We start from the raw sequence: 17,856 nt of genomic DNA, 5'->3' as shown, positions 1-17,856 counted from the left end.
TGAATTTATCTAGTACACCCTCACTTTATAGCCATTTAATTTATAAGCTGGGCCTGCCCAGCCTGACCATAAAGCTTCTCTTCAGAAAGATCCCAGATGCATTCAACAGAGGCCTCTTCCAGTAAAGATCTGCACTTTATAACAGTACACGAAAGAACACCAACCAGCCCTACAATATAAAAATCTTCGATTTCACATTATCACAGAAACAGTGCAATTTACTAACCATTCCTTCCTTACAGAAAACTCAGTAGCTCTAAAAATTTTTGTTCTGTTTCAAAACATTTCAATACTCATTAATTCCAAAGATCCAAACACCGTGTAACTTTGGCATTCTTGGAATCAGCAACTCAGGAGAGACGCTGTGTTTAGGATGAAGTGAGTTGGATCGTACATTGACAGAGACTTGCCAGATAATATAGAATTATTGGAAAAACTGTGCGAAACTTCTGTGAAGGTTTAAATTGCACGCCACAGTCCAGGTGTTTCCAACGAATCAGGGAACACCTTGCTTTTACCTTTGTCGGGAGTTTCAAAAGGCACTCTTTTTACTGCATCCAAAAAACCCATACATCCTGAGAGTATGTATAATATTTGTTAAGGTGCAAACAACAGAAACAATGAAGAAGGGAATACTGAGGACGACAATGTGAAGCAAGTCAGCTCCCGATGCATATGTCGGCCACATGCCCTGGCTGTTCATTATACAGGTACTTGCATCCACCTCACTGTGGGCAACTCCAACATTCATGTTTGTCCCCCTGCTCCACTCTGGGCCGCTGGCTGAGAGCAGGACCAGGTCCATAGCAACAGGGTCTCTTCAAGGACGAATGCCAGTGCTCAACCCCAGTCTTGGCAATAATATTTTTGTGAAAGTATTGTAGTGATATTTATATATGGTAATGAAAAAAAGCACCTGACACAATTTCAGGCACATGGTGGGTGTTTAATACATAGGAGTTCCTTTCTACATGTTAACCTCTTAACTTTATATCACACCCATTGTGTACTTTTAGTTTAATGCAATAGATTATCAGATTTGAAGTTCAGTAAGTTTTTAAAATTGAGATATAATTGGCATATAACATTGTATTAGTTGTGGGTGTACAACATAATTAATTTTCATTCATTTGCATATGGTGTAAGATAATTGTCCAATTTCATTCTTTTGCAGGTGGCTGTCCAGTTTTCTCAGCCACTTGTTTAAGAGAATGTCCTTTCACTATTACATATTCTTGGCTCCTTTGTTGTAAATTAACTGATCATATATGTATGGGTTTATTTCTGGGCTCTCTATTCTGCTCCATTGATCTATATGTCGGTCTTTATACCAGTACTCTTCTGTTTTGCTAACTACAGCTTTATAATATAGCTTGAATTCTGTACGGGATATGCCTTCACCTTTATTCTTCTTTTACAAGATTGCTTTGGCTATGCAGATAAGTTTTCTTCCCTTTCTCTCTATCTTCTATTTTCTCAGACCTTGTAACACAAAGATTGGTCCACTTGATGTTGTGCCATAAATATCTTTAAGCTATCTTCATCATTTTGCATTCTTCTTTCTTTTTGCTCTTCTCATTGGATAAAATCCACTGCCTTGTACTCAAGTTCCTGATTCTGTCTTCCAGTTCATCCAGACTGCAGTTGAATCTCTCTATTAATTTTTTAGCTCTGTTATTATATTTTCCAGGTCAATGATGTCAGTTTGGTACTTTCTTATATTTTATATTTCCTTGTTGAAATTTTTATTTTGTTCATGAATTCTTTTCCTGACACCAGAGAGCATCTTTATGACCATTATTTTGAACTCTTTACCAGGAAAATCACTTATCTCCATTTTATTAAAGTCTCTTTATGAAGTTTTATGTTGTTATTTTGTTTGGAACATACTCCTCTGTTTCTTCATTTTCCTTGCCTTTCTGTGATGGTTTCTGTGGATTAGATAAAATAGTCACCTCTTCCAGTTTTGAAAAAGTGGCCTCTGTGTAAAAGATAAATCTTATTCAACTCTGCCCTCACTCTTGGTTGTCTCTCAATCCTTTGTGATTGTCCAAGCAGCTTTCTTTGTTCTTAATGGCCCCTAGTAGTTGAAGGTGTGCCAAGACCTGTCAGTGTCCCAAAGAGGCAGAACTCAGTCAGCACCTAGATGCCAGATGATTTTAAACTAGATCCTCAGGTAGCAGCTTTTGTTTGTTACAGTCCTACAGAACCCATGAATTTAAGCCCTATCGGCCATCAGAGCCACACATCAAGGGGTACCCTCTGGAGGACAACTGAAGAAAACATGACACCATAGGTGTGCACAATTTCTTTCCAGGAGATATCTCCACCTTGAAATGAGACAGAGAGAGAGTGACAACAGTGCACCTACCATGCCCTCGGTTTCTAGAGAGTATTGTAGTATTAAATTAGAAGGCTGCCCCTCAGTTCATAGCCATTAAAATGAATAAATAGGCCTCTTTCATGAAAGGATTGGATATGTTTCAGTTTGCTTCATCTGCTCTGCACCCTTGGGAATTTGCCACAGTGAGTCTGCACAAGCCCTTTAAGAACTGTCTTTTACTTGGCTATAGCCTCCTGGGTCTTGCGGATACAAGCCCTCTTGGCTTTCAAAGCTAGATGCTTTGGGCACCCATCTCTCTCACATGGAAGTCTTAGACATTGATGTGCTAGATGTGGGATTCCAAAGCCAGCACTCCTTAAGGAGAAGCTGGGAGTTGTGAGATCCCTCCCGATTGTGTGTCACCTCACCAAGGCTGGGGTTCATGGCAAAATTGTGTCTCAGCCTCTCTTTCTTGCTTCATTGTGGATTTTTCTCTCATTTTTTCAAAGGGTAAGAGTCACTTAGCTAGCTTCTGGATTTCTGTCAGGTGAATTGTTCTGTATGTAGTTGTAGATTGGGTGTATCCATGAAAGGAGGTAAGTTCAGGAGCCTCCTATGTCATCATCTGCACTGAAGCTTCAGAGATGCCCAAGCTCATTTCTTCCCCCCTCTTTGTACATCATACTTCAGCCACCAATCGTCCTTATTTGAAGAAAGGACGAGGTAGTGACCATTGCAGCAGAAGAGTGGGGAGTAAGGACCTTCTTGGTCAGGTTGGAGGCAGCAAAAGGAGTGGCTGGCCTCAGCCTTGAATCTTAAAATTTAATAAGTTTTTAAAACATTTTAAATTATGTTAACATGAATCATCAGCGTTTGACAGTTTTGAATCTTCATTCAGTCTTCATTCCTTATTTGAAACATCACCCATGGGGGAAAAGTAATAAAATCTAGGCAAGCTTTTTTTTCTTACTAATTTATACCTAATAATATTTTCAACTTTAATATGAGCTTTACTCTTAGAATATGTATAGTCAAGGATTAAAACTTATGCCACTATAGACAAAGAGATGGTTCAGAATTTTACATAATTAAAAATGAAAAACTCCATGCCAATTCTTACCATGAGCAAAAGTGTTAAATAGCTAAACTGAAGTCTGAAAAGGTTAATTTTATTTTGTAGATTAAATTTAATGAGGCGACCTGCGTGGTTCAGTCAGTTAAGCATCTGGCTCTTAATTTCAGCTCAGGTCATGATCTCATCGTTCAGTTTGTGAGATCAAGTCCCATGTCTGACTCTGCTGCGACAGTGCAGAGCCTGCTTGGGGTTCTCTGTCTCCCTGTCTCTGTCACTCCCCAACTCATGTGCATGCGCAGGCATGCCTATGCACGCACTCTGTCTTTCTCAAAATAAATAAATAAACTTAAAAAATATTAATGAATTTTGCTAAGGTTTCTTGTAGCAAACACTTCTGGAGACTAAAAAGTAGCTAAATGACACTTTGAAACTTTACTGCAAATGTATACATATATTTCTATTGAAGATGAATTTAAAATGCTTATTGTTGAATTTGTTTTTCACTAATGCTTTGTCTTCAGTACATCTGCTTTCCCATCCTCTGCTTATTTGAAAACTCCAAGACCTTTGATACTGTGATTGAATTCTGAGGGTCACTGGGAGCATGGAGAGCAAGAAGGACGACTAGATGATAGTGAATGCCTTGTTATACAACATCTATGCAATTATACTATGAATGCTCACCAATTTTTCACCAGTAGTTTTTAACATTTCTTTCTTGTGAAAGCAATTCAAAACTGCCTGATCTATCCAAAGCCAAATTTCAGTAAAACCGAATCTTGGAATAAAATCTTGTAGTGTGGTACTTTCAAGCTTTAAATTAAATAACTACCAACTCCCCACTCAGTTCTTTGCCTTGTACATCTTAAGAGGAGAGATCCAGTTTATACAACCCAGGTCTACAATGCAATTTTACCATCTGATACTTTGGCACAGATGGGCAGGTGACTACCAAAATTCATGCTTCTCCTTTCATGGTGCTTAGTTCTTGGACAACAGTTTAATTCCCTAGCCCACTTGCTTCTCCAAACACTATAGCATCTTGCTACTGGTGGGGTGTAAATAACATAGAAGGCAGGGATTGGAACAACCACAGATGGAAGGAGTCTTAGTCCTCTACTGATTGTGTAAAGGGAAGCTACCATTGCTGAGAATATTGCAGGAAACATTACTGCAGCAAGAAGAAACTGCAATTGCATGAAGGCCTTCCTTAAATGTTTGGGTTTATTTTTTACTCTAACTAATGCAAGTAAGTTTTCAAAAACATATATTTCATGTATTTATGTTTACTCTGCTTTTATATCTTTCAGATTCTTTGAAGGGATTTAAAGCTAGTAATATTTTAATTATGTTTTAAGCTTGGTTCACTGCATAAGAGCATATCTGGAAAATTGAGATGATGTGGTTATTCAAATGTGTAATTATGGATTCTTTCTATTTTTTGCTTTGATAGGAGACCCTATAGCTGAGGAGCTGCAGCAGAATACCTCATCCGTGACTGGTAAGGCCAGATGAAGAGAGCTCACATAAGTCAATTTGCTAGTTTTTCCCATTAAATCATTGAAGATTTTCTTTTGAGATTTGTTTATTTTTCTAAATTTAAGAGCAACAGAGGCACCTGGGTGGCTCAGTGGGTTGGGAGTCCGACTTCAGCTCAGGTCATGATCTCATGGTTGGTGGGTTGCAGCCCTGCATTGGACTCTGTGCTGACAGCTCAGAACCTGGAGCCTGCTTCGCATTCTGTGTCTCCCTCTCTCCTTGTCCCTCCCCCGTTCTCGTTCTCTCTCTCTCTCTCTCTCAAAAGTAAATAAATAAACTTTTAAAAATATTTCAAAAGAAAGAAAGAAAGAAGAAAGAAAGAAAGAAAGAAAAGACCAGGAGCGCCTGGGTGACTAAATTGGTTAAGCATCCAACTTGGCTCAGTCAGTTAAGTGTCCGACTTAGGACATGACTCAAGTCATGATCTCATGGCTTGTGAGTTCGAGCCCCGTGACAGGCTCTGTGCTGACAGCTCAGAGCCTAGAGTCTGCTTCATATTCTGTGTCTCCCTCTCTTTGTGCCCCTCCCCTGTTCGTGCTGTGTCTCTCTGTCTCTCTCTCTCTCTCAAAAATAAATGAACATTAAAAAAATTAAAAATAAAAATAAAAAAGACCAACATATAAGGGTTTTAAAAAGGGAATACTATCACAACAGCAGCAAAGGAATGTATCTCGGTTTGTAGATGAAAAGTGGACTTGAAGTAGCCTGGTGGCCTTATGAGTCAATAAAGATGCATAGGAAAAGACAGTCCTTGATTGGAAGGACCAAAAAGTGTGGAATGGACACCCATAGGTAATCATGATTTTCTTTAAGAGTATGTGTTATAACGACCTTTATATCTGATAAAATCATTATATCTTCCTTTATTCAATGAAAATATTAGTTTTCTTCAAGCTTTTGTTTTTAAGGGCCTTACCTGAAGAGTTATCCAATCTGGGAAGAAAACTTAGAACAAGTAGGACAGTGTTTTGAAAGTCAGTAAAGTCGCTGATGAAAGGGGCTCTATCCCCGTTAACAAGCATCCGTGGTGGCAGGCCTTTCTGGAATTCATGTGTAATAATCAAAGTTGTTGGAAAGAGGGATGCAGCCAAGTATTCCACAGCCACACACCAATTTCTTCCAAAGTCTGCTTCTGGTTTAGAATAATACTCCAGCCTAAGAGACAAGTGGAAACATGTACAATTATAATTAGTCCACTCAGAATTTCAGCCTCATTGTTTTTTTTCTGGTTTTAAGTTTTTATTTAAATTCTGATTAGTTAACATATAGTGTAATATTGGTTTCAGGAGTAGAATTTAGTGATTCATCACTCACATATAACACCCAGTGCTCATCACAAGTGCCGTCCTTAATACCCATTATCCATTTAGCCCACCTCCCACCCACCTCTTCTCCAGCAACCCTCAGTTTGTTCTCCATAGTTAGGAGTCTCTTATGGTTTGCTTCCCTCTCTTTTTTTCCCTTTCCCCTATGTTCACCTGTTTTGTTTCTTAAACTCCACATATGAGTGAAATCATATGGTATTTGTCTTTCTTTGACTGACTTATTTTGTTTAGCATAATATGTTGTAGCTCCATCCGTGTCTTTGTAAGTGGCAAGATTTCATTCTTTTTTATGACTAATATTCTGTTGTATGTGTGTGTGTGTGTGTGTGTGTGCATGCCACATCTTCTTTATCCATTAATCAGTCAGTGCAAATTTGGGCTCTTTCCATAATTTGACTAAAGATCATCTTCTGCCAATAAACTGATAATGTAGTTCTTAGTTTTAGAATGTGATGGCTTGGGGCACCTGGGTGGCTCAGTTAGTTAAGATCCGACTTCAGTTCAGGTCATGATCTCACGGCTTGTGTGTTTGAGCCCCACGTCAGACTCTGTACTGACAGCTCAAAGCCTGGAGCCTGCTTCAGAGTCTGTCTCTGTCTCTCTCTGCCCCTTCCCTGCTCATTCTCTCTCTCTCTCTCTCTCTCTCTCTCTCTCTCTCTCTCATATAAATAAACATAAAAAATTTAGAATGTGATGTTTTGAGCTCCTACCTTTGAAGATATGAATATAGGTAATTAAAATTTTGAACTTGCAAAGGACCATTTCATCAATTGTTTATATTTTATTTTGAATTTTTATCTCTTTTAACCAAACACTTTACACTTATAATTGAATATCATATAATGATCAGATAGATGTTAGATCATGACTAAGTAATACTCTTTAGAAATGGCAGATAAAAATAAAAAGTTTGCTAGACTGAGATTCTTTTGCAACACTATTGATTTCCTGAAATGAAGAGGCCCCTGAAACATTGAGCATCCTAGAAAAGGTGATGTCTGATTTTCTAAATACATGGATTTTTCTCCTACTGGAGAAAGTATGCTAGGAAGCCAAACTCTCACCTAATTGGGGAACACATTATTACAGGAGAAAAGTTAAGAGGGTAGTAAATAGTTTTAACTCAAGGCTCCTGTCCTCAATAGTTGTCTAAGTATAGTGAACAACTTGAACTTTGTTCTTTTAACAAATCATTCCCCCTGTCTATTCCTTGCTTTGTTGTCTACACCTGTCTACACCTACATTCTCTTTCAAATCACGTTAGATTTCACCTCCTTCACAAAGTTTCCTCCTCCTGTGTAGTCCCAAAGCACCATTTCATTCATTTATTTGAAAGCTATTTTCCCATTAAACTATTCTCTAATTTCTCTGTTTCCACAGCACATATGTAAGGACCATTAAATAGATAATGCTTGCATTATGTTTGTCAATGTTCAGTAAACCATAACATAACCCAGAGGAGAAAACTTCCTGTATGTGGCTCCCATGCTCATGGGCTCCTCTCTGTCTCCAACACCCAAAAGTAGAAGAGTGGGTTCAGTGCATCCTTGGTGAAAGAAGATCTTGGTTTGGATTTGCAGGTGACTACTTTTACTCACATGACACCTGACTGTGAAATAAGGATAAAAATAAGTGTAAATCCATAAGGATTTTGAGCAGTGGCCACAAGGCCCTAGGAACAGTGGATTAAATAAACTGCACAGGAGTCAGAAACACTAGGAAGGAGGTGAGGGTACCAATTCAAGACACAGAGGCATATAAGCAGAAGTGAAATTAAGTGGAAGCCTTTCAAATGATATAATTGAATGTGTTATGGGACAATTTATCTAAGAGGTCAGTTAAGATGTAGTGAAGTAAAAAAATTAAAATACACCTTAAAAGGCCCATTTTCATTTAAAATACAGATATGCATGCACCAGCCAATCTTAGGATTCAAGACCACAGAGTTTTGAGTATATGTAGACAATACAGAGGTCAGTATTGTTTCATGTATATAAAAACCCAAATATATTCTTTTGCCTAAAAAAGTAACACATGAGATTTGAAGGAAGTGCCCCAGTGTATAATAGATTGTGAACATGGCCCCAATTTTTCAAAACTCTTCATCTCTGTTTTTTGGTATATTTTTCCAGTGCCCCTTCTCTGCTACCTTGGGAGGAGGTGGGAAGGAAAGAAGCATCACTCTCTGACTCCAGCTCAGTCAAAGGATTTGGTTTGGCCAATAAGATATTAATCAACTTGACAGTATAAGTTTTGCAATACGTTTTCGCAAGTTGGTTTCTCTCTTTTGCCATTCTGCCATCACTATGGGAAACACTCAAGTTTGCCTGCTGGAGAACGAGAGACGCGTGGAGCGGAGCAGAGCTTCTCCATTCATCCCTGTGATGCTGATCAAAATCTAATAATATGATGTGAGCCCAGAAAAAAATCAGCAGACCTGCCAGCTGAATCTCAAACATGTGAAGAATAAACACTGCTATATGACATTGAGGTTTAATAGTTATCAATTGTGCTACATTCTTGTGGAAAAAAACTAAACGAAATACAGGACAACACACCTAGTAAATTGTAGACTTTCAACAGCAAAAGTGAAGCTAAAATTTAATGGAGATATGCTTTCAAAAATCTTAAGTATTACCAGCCTAGATCTCTGTAATTGCCCAAAGCCTCAGTCAAAACTCATGACAGAATAAGAGTATTTTAAGAATGCAAATCATTTCTCATACAACAACAGTTCTGAATTGACTGGTGTATAAGTCCTAACAAACAAAGTAATCTAGGAAATAGATGTGGGAAACTGGAAATGGGTGATTCAACACACACACACACACACACACACACACATACACACACACACACACAAGAGATAAAAGGAATCCAGTACAGTTATTAGAGACCTAAGAATCATATCTGACCACCTAGGCAGAGTAGAGCAAGTCAACAGTTCTGAAGGAAACCTCTTCAAGAAGAAGAAATTGATATAATCTTGGATGCTTTTGAACATCTTGAGAAGAAACTTCCTTGGTTTGGCAATTTGAAGTAATTAGTGTTGGGTACAATAGAAAAAGGATCAACTCTAAAGGGAGTAAGATAACAAGAAAAAAGAAATACTATCAGTTAAGTACATGTGATGTGAATAGTAATTAATAGTCAAAATAATGTAACCATCGAACACAGACCTAACCCAAATCACTAAACAATTATACAGAGAAAGTGAGAAGTAGGAAGAATTTTTGTGGAGTGAGGGTAAGGGGAATGAGGTGGTAATTTTCTATGGTCATGAATAAAAGGATAATACCTAAATCTTCAAATCAGGAAATGTTTTAGAACTTTTCATTTTTAGAAATACAGTACCAAATACCAAAGTAACCAGTGGTTATGGTGGTATTCTCCCTAGATACAGCTGTTTCATTTCTGTATGTATTTTTGGTGGGCAAGATGACAAAACTTCATAAAACCAATTGACTCCTTAAATCATTGACATATAAGAAGTGTATAATATACAAACTAAAAATAATCCAAAACAAAAAATAAGAGAGAACAGCTGAATTCAATATATAAAATAAAGAAGGAAGGAAGGGAGGGAGGGAGGAAGAAGGAAGGAAGGAAGGAAGGGAGGGAGGGAGGAAGAGGGAAGGAAGGAAGGAAGGAAGGAAGGAAGGAAGGAAGGAAGGAAGAGGATGTCTGACAAATTCCAGAAGTAGACTTAGCAGCAGCTGCAGGAAAACTCTAAGGACTATCCACTGCTCTAACTCCTAGGATAGGGAGGTGCTGATCATACACACCTTCCTGCTAACCTACCTAAGAGGAATGGAGAAAAGGCATGAATGATATTTTGTTCACTTAGGTGTTCCCCTGTATGACTCATGTCTCCCAAGGATTTAAAGATTCTTCATGAAAGAAGTAAATATTATATTTTATTTCTGTTTCATTATACATTGAAAAGGTGGAAGCATATTTTTTTCTTGTTTAATAGCTTTTAATATCTTTTCAGAAGGGAAGAAGCACTTTGGTAGTTATTGACCTCGTAAAACTAGGCCACATACATTGCAGGCAGTATAGTTTACACGTAAGAGGATGAGCTATTGAGTCACAAGAAATTTAAATACTAGCTCTGCCATTCACTAGCTGTAAGATTTTAAGCAAGTTACTAAACAGCTCAACCACATACTCATGATCCAGAAAAAGGAGCTATTTTGAAGTGAGATATTACATTAAGATACTTAGTGAAATTTCTTTTACTTATTGTACTTGAGAAATAGTAACTATTAAAAAAATTCATTTAAGAGAGTCATTTGTTGACATCTAAATAGAAGGTCAAGTAAGAAGGAGAGAATTTTAGAGAATAAAAAAAGTTAATGAAAACAATTTTCTTAGTATACTTAATGAGGAAAGTGCTTCTAATACTATCCAAAAAAATTCAGGTAATATGCTTGTGATCAAAATACTCATATAAATATTTAAAGTTATTCAAATTATTCACCAAAAAATTCATATGCTCTATGATCTTGAAGCATCTTTTAAATAAAGTTGGCCTGTTAAAAATATGATATTCTTTCAAATATAGTTCCATTACGTAAACAGCAATAAATACAATAAGTTAAAATGTCTGAGACCACAAGAGACAGGAAATATACCTATAAGAAAAAAATTCCTATGATCTTGAATTTTAACTAAAGTCCTTTTATGTTTCAATAGGCACAAAGTTGCATTCTATAGTGATTTATCCTTGTATATGAACTGAAACATCTATAAATTTAAAAAGTAATCTAGAAAGATGACTTTTGCTATCAGTCACATCTTGAGGTTGGCAATCCCAGCTTGAAATCCTTGTCTGATCATCTCATTCCTATTTCCTGTCATAAGAATAGAAAAGCAGTTGAGTTACAACTTTTGTGGTGGCTGCAGCCTGAAATCCTATCACTGATAATGCCAAGGGAGAAAATTCCATTGCCCAATTTAATACCCAGTTTTTGAAGCCATACCAATAGGTAAAGGAGGAAATCTGCTACTTAGGTGATTCATTTACCTTTACTGCATGATGGAATCAGTGGGAGAGACAACCATGAAATAAGAGGTCCTCACACATTCCTTCCTGGATTAACCAGTCTACTTACACAATACCAAGGACCCTGATTTTTTTTTGTTCCTGTTTTTTACCATATCCAGATTTCTCCCTGCTATCTCACTCAAAGTGGTTGATTTCACCCCCAGATAGTGTCCACTTTGGGGTGTTTCTGTGAAAGTGTTTTTGAAACTTCCATTTTGAAATCAGTTGACAGAGTAAAACATATTTCCCTTCATAATGTGAATAGGCCTCATCCAATCAGCTGAAGGCATGAATAGAACAAAACATTGACCTTCCCTAGAGTAAAAGAGAATTCTTCTGGCTGATGGCCTTTCAAGGGGAACATAGGCTCCTTCTGGTTCTATAGCCGCTGTCAACCTTTGAACTTGAACTGGGAATCATTCACAAGTAAACACAAATCATTCTTACACTTTCACATCTAGGTGTATAATAACCTCTAGATGTATATGTGCAGTGGCTTAATAATCTCAGTGGCTTAATAATCTTTTAAGCTATCTTGTGCGCTAACCCTGATTGTAGTTGATCTTGTTCCCTAATTATGTACCTACCATATTATGTGTCTGTGGTCAAAATAATGAAGATAATTTCTTTTCTTTTTTTATGTAGAGCAATTGGTTGTATGTTTTATTTTGTTTAATTGGCTAGTTGTTTCATTAGTTATTGGTTGATTAGTGCAAGATTTTTTTTCTCAAAATTTTGCCCTTTTCTTCATAAAACATTTTTTAGTCTAATCACTCTAAAATATTTAGGCCTCATCATTAAAGTACCCAATGGCTAAAATTGTTTAATAAGAAGATTGACAACCACTTTAGAAGAGTAAAAAGGCATAAATACGGCAAAAAAATCGTTCGCCATATTAAATAGAAATGATTTGGGATCCATTCTTACCTATCTTCAAATATTTTGCCAGCATTTTCCAGGGTTGAGGCATGTGCAGCCCACAAGTACTTCAACAGGTCTTCGAAGCTACTGGAAGGATACTGTAAATTCTGTAGCAGAGGAGAAACTTTTTCGTATTTAAGAAAATATAACAATTCTTCCTTCTACAATTTCATCTTACTCCCATATATAATTTAGAAATATTCTACATGAGGAATTTTGTTTCTAAGAATTTTGGAAGATTTCAGTGACTAATACTCCATAGAGTATAAAAAATATCTATTACAAATAGTAATATTGAGGGGCGCCTGGGTGGCGCAGTTGGTTAAGCGTCCGACTTCAGCCAGGTCATGATCTCACGGTCCGGGAGTTCGAGCCCCGCGTCAGGCTCTGGGCTGATGGCTCAGAGCCTGGAGCCTGTTTCCGATTCTGTGTCTCCCTCTCTCTCTGCCCCTCCCCCGTTCATGCTCTGTCTCTCTCTGTCCCAAAAATAAATAAAAACGTTGAAAAAAAAATCTAAAAAAAAAAAAAAAAAAAAAAAAAAAAAGTAATATTGAATGCATCTATAAGAAATGAACTACAACAATTTTCCTGAGAGTCAGTATTTTATACTGGTCAAGAGGATTTTGTTTTTGGATTGTTATTTGTTTTTCTGCTATCACAGTAGAAATTACCACAAAATTTTAAGATTAAGAAAAAGGGGAAATTTTTATTAGAATATTTAATTCAATCATATCTAAAAAGGTGAACTAATAATCTATAGAACTAGTAAATTTATCTTTTCATTGTGGATCTAAGCCTACATCTATGTTTAATCGGTTTGTATTTTGCTCATTGAATATTTGGTTTTGATTGCCACATAATTACTTAGTTCTACCAATATATGATCATTTGTTAATTCCGTTGAAATAAGTTAATTGACTGCTCTGAAAACCAACTCCATAACTGTATTTCTCCCAAGGGTTAACCCTTGATTGACATGAAGTTTCAGTTAACCAGAATCATCTTTTCATTCAGTAAGATATCTTTTGTGCTCTCACATTTATGTATAATTTATTTGAAACGTGTGGATAAACTTTGTGTTACTACTGTATTGGTTTGGAGGGTATTAATGACCTGTAGTTCCCTGTTGCAATATTATAATATAATTTGCATAATAATTTACATTTTTATACCTAAGAAAATATTATATAATGTACACAAATAAACCTAGACAAAAAGCATTATACAAAAAAGGACATTCTCTTACCACCTCCTAAGAAAAGAAATTATAAAATTTAAAACAGCAACCTGGTAAAAGGCATTCCACTTGCTCATTATTTCAGGAAAGGATGACTGACAACTAGAAACATTAAGACAGAAATTTGTCTGATCCTTGGGTGGTGGCAAAAGCATGACTTCGTCTGATGATATACCCATTATGCCAGAATCAACTGCAGCAAGGAAGGGTAATGCACATAGAAAGTAATTCATATCTGTAGGAGCAAAATACTTATTATTACCACAAGCACTAACAAAAGGTGATAGACAATATTTTTAAGTAATCTGTAAATGAATAAGCAAAACTTCACAGATCCAGAAAGCTAAAAGTTAATCACTAGCAAAAAGAAAAAAAATTGAAAATCCCCCTAAGGATCACCTACATAATTAAACATGTTTTTGTTAATAACCCTACAACCCTACAATCAAAAATAAACAGAGACTCATGCAGTTGCCTTTAATATTTTAAATACAATTAATCTTAATATTTAATATTAATTTAATACTATTCAATATTCTTTTTTTTTAAACATTAAGTAAAAAAAGGAAGAAAGTTATCTACTTGTGCACAGAATGATACACCTCTAACTGAGGTTTTATCATAAAATGTAATTTTTTTCTAAAACATTTTAATGTGAGTATAGTGTTGACATTTTATGCTTTGTATTTAGCCAAGTTTAATGTGCAACCATGGTATCACAAAGTCTTTGTTTTTAGGTCTTAAAGCAAACATCTTGGATAAGTGTTGACAATGAATCTTTGGATAATTAAATTGACAAATGAATGGAGGTTTTTTTTTTATTTCTTTCTACATATAACCTACTCCAGCAGATTTAGACATTATAATTTGGATGGCTATAAAACTTACACTGATTCTCACTGGTGATGCAGAACATTTTTTATCATAGACACTCATTAATGAATGTAGTTCTCTGCCCCAGTGGAGCAGCTGATACTCCAAACTACTAAATCAATCTAAGAATAAAGAAGCCTGAATTCTAGTGCTGGGGCCACGACTACTTGCGTGTCTTTGCAAAGAACAAGTCGGTGCTGTATTAGAAAAATATGTAAAGGTGTACGTGATGTGTGTCACTCTAAGAAAGTGAAACTTAATATATTCTTGTTTCTAGTTATTGGGAAATACATCTAAGAAATTGTGTATAAATTAATTGTATTACTAAAGCACAAAATAGAATGAAAGAATTAGAAAATACCTTCTAATTATTTTACTATTAAATATCTGGTTGGAATTATATTCATAATAAATAAATAATTATCTGGTTGAAGCCTTAGATTTCTCATTTGATAAATTGATTTGTGGTAGATCACTCTGACATGTTTATGGTTTAAAAGTTAAACACATTTGGTTTGAGCAAAATGAGAAAAAGCCTTATTTCCTTCTTCCCTCATTTCTCATCGTTCCTCATTCTGGAGACTCCCTCTCACTCATGGGATCTCCCACCTCACTTGCCAGTGCTGGACTTTCAGGAGCTGTGGTCCTTTGCAGATCCTTGTTTTAGTCCTTCTATTAAAGGTGAACATGTCTTAAGGAATCATTATTGTCATTATGGCTGTTAAATTCTAGAATGTGGCCTAAGGGCCACAAGGTACATGATGAAATAGATTCCTTCTTACAAAAGAATAGTATTGTTTGGTCTCTGTCCCTAAGATTTTAGGTTGGATACTTTCCTTGGGGGAAGGTTATTACCTGTTCTGCCATTTAAATGAACCTACCAGCCCACCAACTGTCCACAGAGATACACAAAAGATCTCCAGATTCGTAGCCACAGTCTTTCCTTCGTCTGGGATCAGCTAATCTTCCTAGAAAAGAGAGGGTGCAGGGATTATTTATTATATGCTAGTGTTAATTCTTGAATATCAATAAATATTTTGCTTTCATTTTGTCTCTTTCTTTTTCATTGATCTTCAACAACTCTCTCCTGTTCACTCCCGCATTCCTTTCCTTTTCCTGTCCCTTTCTTAAACACACACACACACACACACACACACACACACACCCTACACTCAATCACATCTTCCTACACCATGCTGTTTCCAGGTCTGTCCTTTGGCTTAATATTAGAATAGAATGGACCTAAACATTGGTATTTTTTTAGCTGGGCATTTATTTTCAATATGCAACCAAGCCTGAGAAACACTTCATTAGTTCATTCTTTTATTTCCTAGTAGATTTCATTTCTATTTCCGCAGTAAAATTTCATCCAGATTTCAAGTCTGTTTAAATTCATTTTTTCCTAATTACTCCCGCTGACTCCACTATGCCCCTTGTTTTGCACTTTTAACTTTTATCCAAAAGCTGTTGTTCATTACGGAAAGAGCCTAAGTGTCCATCAACTGACAAATGGATAAAGAAAATGTGGTTTATATATATAATGGAATACTATTTGGCAATGAGAAAGAATGAAATCTGGCCATTTGTAGTAACGTGGATGGAACCGAAGGGTATTATGCTAAGTGAAATAAGTCAGGCAGAGAAAGACAGATACCGTATGTTTTCACTCATATGTGGATCCTGAGAAACTTAACAGAAGACAATGGGGGAGGGGAAGGAGGGGAAAAAAAGTTACAGAGAGGGAAAGAGGCAAACCATAAGAGACTCTTAAATATTGAGAACAAAAGCTGTTGTTCATTGTTTTCCATTTAGTTTCTACTATCTTTTCCTGTTTCAATTGTGTTGTGAATTGTCTGAAAGTACTTATTCACACCCCACCTCCCCACCGTTGTAGCAAATACTGGATACTTACAAGCTCATCAATGGATGAGTTTAGTCAGGCTTGGTCCTGAGGTGCAAATGCAATGAAAGAATAAAAAGGGCATTAAACTACCAGCCCGTTTAGACTTCTCTCCCCTGAGGCTGGCCTGCCTCCCATAGTAGATGTTATGTTAGTGATGTGTCCTGGGCCAGGGTTGCTTTGACCCCAAGGAAAGCTAGATGAACAGGAGTAGCTTTGGGTCTCAGGACATTTCCTGACAAAGATGGATGATTTACCAACCTCAGTGGCTCCTGAATATGACCACTGCTAAGACCTAAGGTAAACTGTTATCTCCCTGTATTTTTTCCCATCGGAATAAAACAAATTTCTTTATTGGTGCCGTTAACTGTATGGAGCAGGCAGGAGACACCACTCTCTTTTATGAGCTTCTTCTTTCAGCCACAACAAAAATGTCTTTTTAATTTGTGAACCCTTGGCCCACAACATATCTTCTAATTAAACACGAGAATGTATCTTCAGGAGGAATCAATAATTTGCAGAGAAATATCCTCATGAATGAGACGTCACACCCTGTCTATATGTCCTTTCTTCATGTAGAGGTAATCACAATTGGAACTTTAAAAAATGCAAGTGAATTTGACCTCGCCTTCTGTTTTTAATGTATAGACTTTTGGCTGCTTTGTTCATCTACGTGCTTAGGATGGTATCTGGCACCTCGTGGAATTTCAGTAAATACTTGTAGAATATTCAATAGATTTGATATGAAGTCTTTTTTTTTTTAATCTGCAACTATACCTTATTCTTCACTGTGGTTTCTAGTCAAAACAGAAAACACATAAAAGAAGGATTTATGGAGAAGAAGTAGAGAAATATGATTATGAGGGGGACAGAGGAAAGAGAAAAGAATCAATTTTCAAAAACATGGTATGGTATATACAGAGTCCTATTTCCCACATGGTTATATTGGTAGATCATTAGGATGAAAACAAGAGTCATTCTTACCTGTTCTAAATTGCCAGCCATTCTGGAGAGGTAATCCCCATAAAATATTTTGTTCATTGTCTGGTGCAAAGTTTTCAAAATAACTGGCTGTCTTGTTCACTAGGATTTTATACATCCCCATTCTCTCAGAGTATACCCAGGGATCGATAATGTACTTTCCATTCTCTACCCTATAGTCACTGAACTGACCAGGACTCTTCAACCACAGGGGGGGATACAGATCTGAGAAGTCAGATCCTGCTAAAGAAACACAAAAGAAATAAACTAGTACCCCGGCCCAAGGAGGAAGGAAAGCCATTGCTCCAAAGCTGCAGATTGAGTTGTGGCAAGACTTTTATAGGGAAATGGAGGAATGATTTTTTTTTTTTTTTAGTGCAGGACAGTCTTCCTGGAATAAAAGCTATGTTATTCTCTCTCATTTATGGCAAGGTATGCTGTGTGACTAAGTTCTGTCCAATTGATAGGAAGCCAAAATGTGATGTTGCAACTTTCAGGAAACCTACTTAAATGACAGTTTGTCCTTTCTTATTTGTTCTTTCTTCCTTCTGCTGGCTGGGATAACTTGATGCTGACAAACCCTCTTAGATTATGAAGTAGCAAGAAGGGTGGCAGAACAATAACATAGAAGA

The 17,856-nt window shown here is 36.6% G+C and overlaps 1 protein-coding gene and 1 pseudogene across 1 annotated transcript; both read right to left on the bottom strand.

The window, feature by feature from the left end:
* Positions 1-286: 286 nt before the first annotated feature.
* LOC115513425 lies at positions 287-751 on the bottom strand (annotated as a pseudogene).
* A 2,258-nt stretch (positions 752-3,009) lies between these two features.
* Positions 3,010-17,525, bottom strand: LOC115514995 (protein LEG1 homolog). Its single transcript, XM_032593348.1, has 6 exons — positions 17,228-17,525; positions 15,225-15,311; positions 13,521-13,705; positions 12,240-12,340; positions 5,854-6,092; positions 3,010-3,137 (listed from the first exon to the last, which is right to left on the bottom strand). Exons 1-6 carry the CDS (start codon positions 17,523-17,525, stop codon positions 3,010-3,012), a joined length of 1,038 nt encoding a protein of 345 aa, XP_032449239.1.
* Between the last annotated feature and the right edge of the window lie 331 nt (positions 17,526-17,856).

This window comes from Lynx canadensis, chromosome B2 (assembly GCF_007474595.2).
Source record: "Lynx canadensis isolate LIC74 chromosome B2, mLynCan4.pri.v2, whole genome shotgun sequence".
NCBI lineage: Eukaryota > Metazoa > Chordata > Mammalia > Carnivora > Felidae > Lynx > Lynx canadensis.
Note: the sequence above shows the minus strand (reverse complement) of the source record. Positions and strands in the feature narration are given on the sequence as shown.

What these genes read in the sequence shown, in the direction of transcription:
- LOC115514995 (XM_032593348.1), bottom strand. Translation starts at nt 17,525, where the DNA reads ATGGCTTTCCTTCCTCCTTGGGCCGGGGTACTAGTTTATTTCTTTTGT. An exon ending in TGGCTGGCAATTTAGAACAG is followed by an intron (nt 15,312 to 17,227) that starts GTAAGAATGACT and finishes TCTCTTTTCTAG; the next exon opens with GAAGATTAGCTGATCCCAGA. An exon ending in CAGATTGGATAACTCTTCAG is followed by an intron (nt 3,138 to 5,853) that starts GTAAGGCCCTTA and finishes TTAAATTTTAAG; the next exon opens with ATTCAAGGCTGAGGCCAGCC.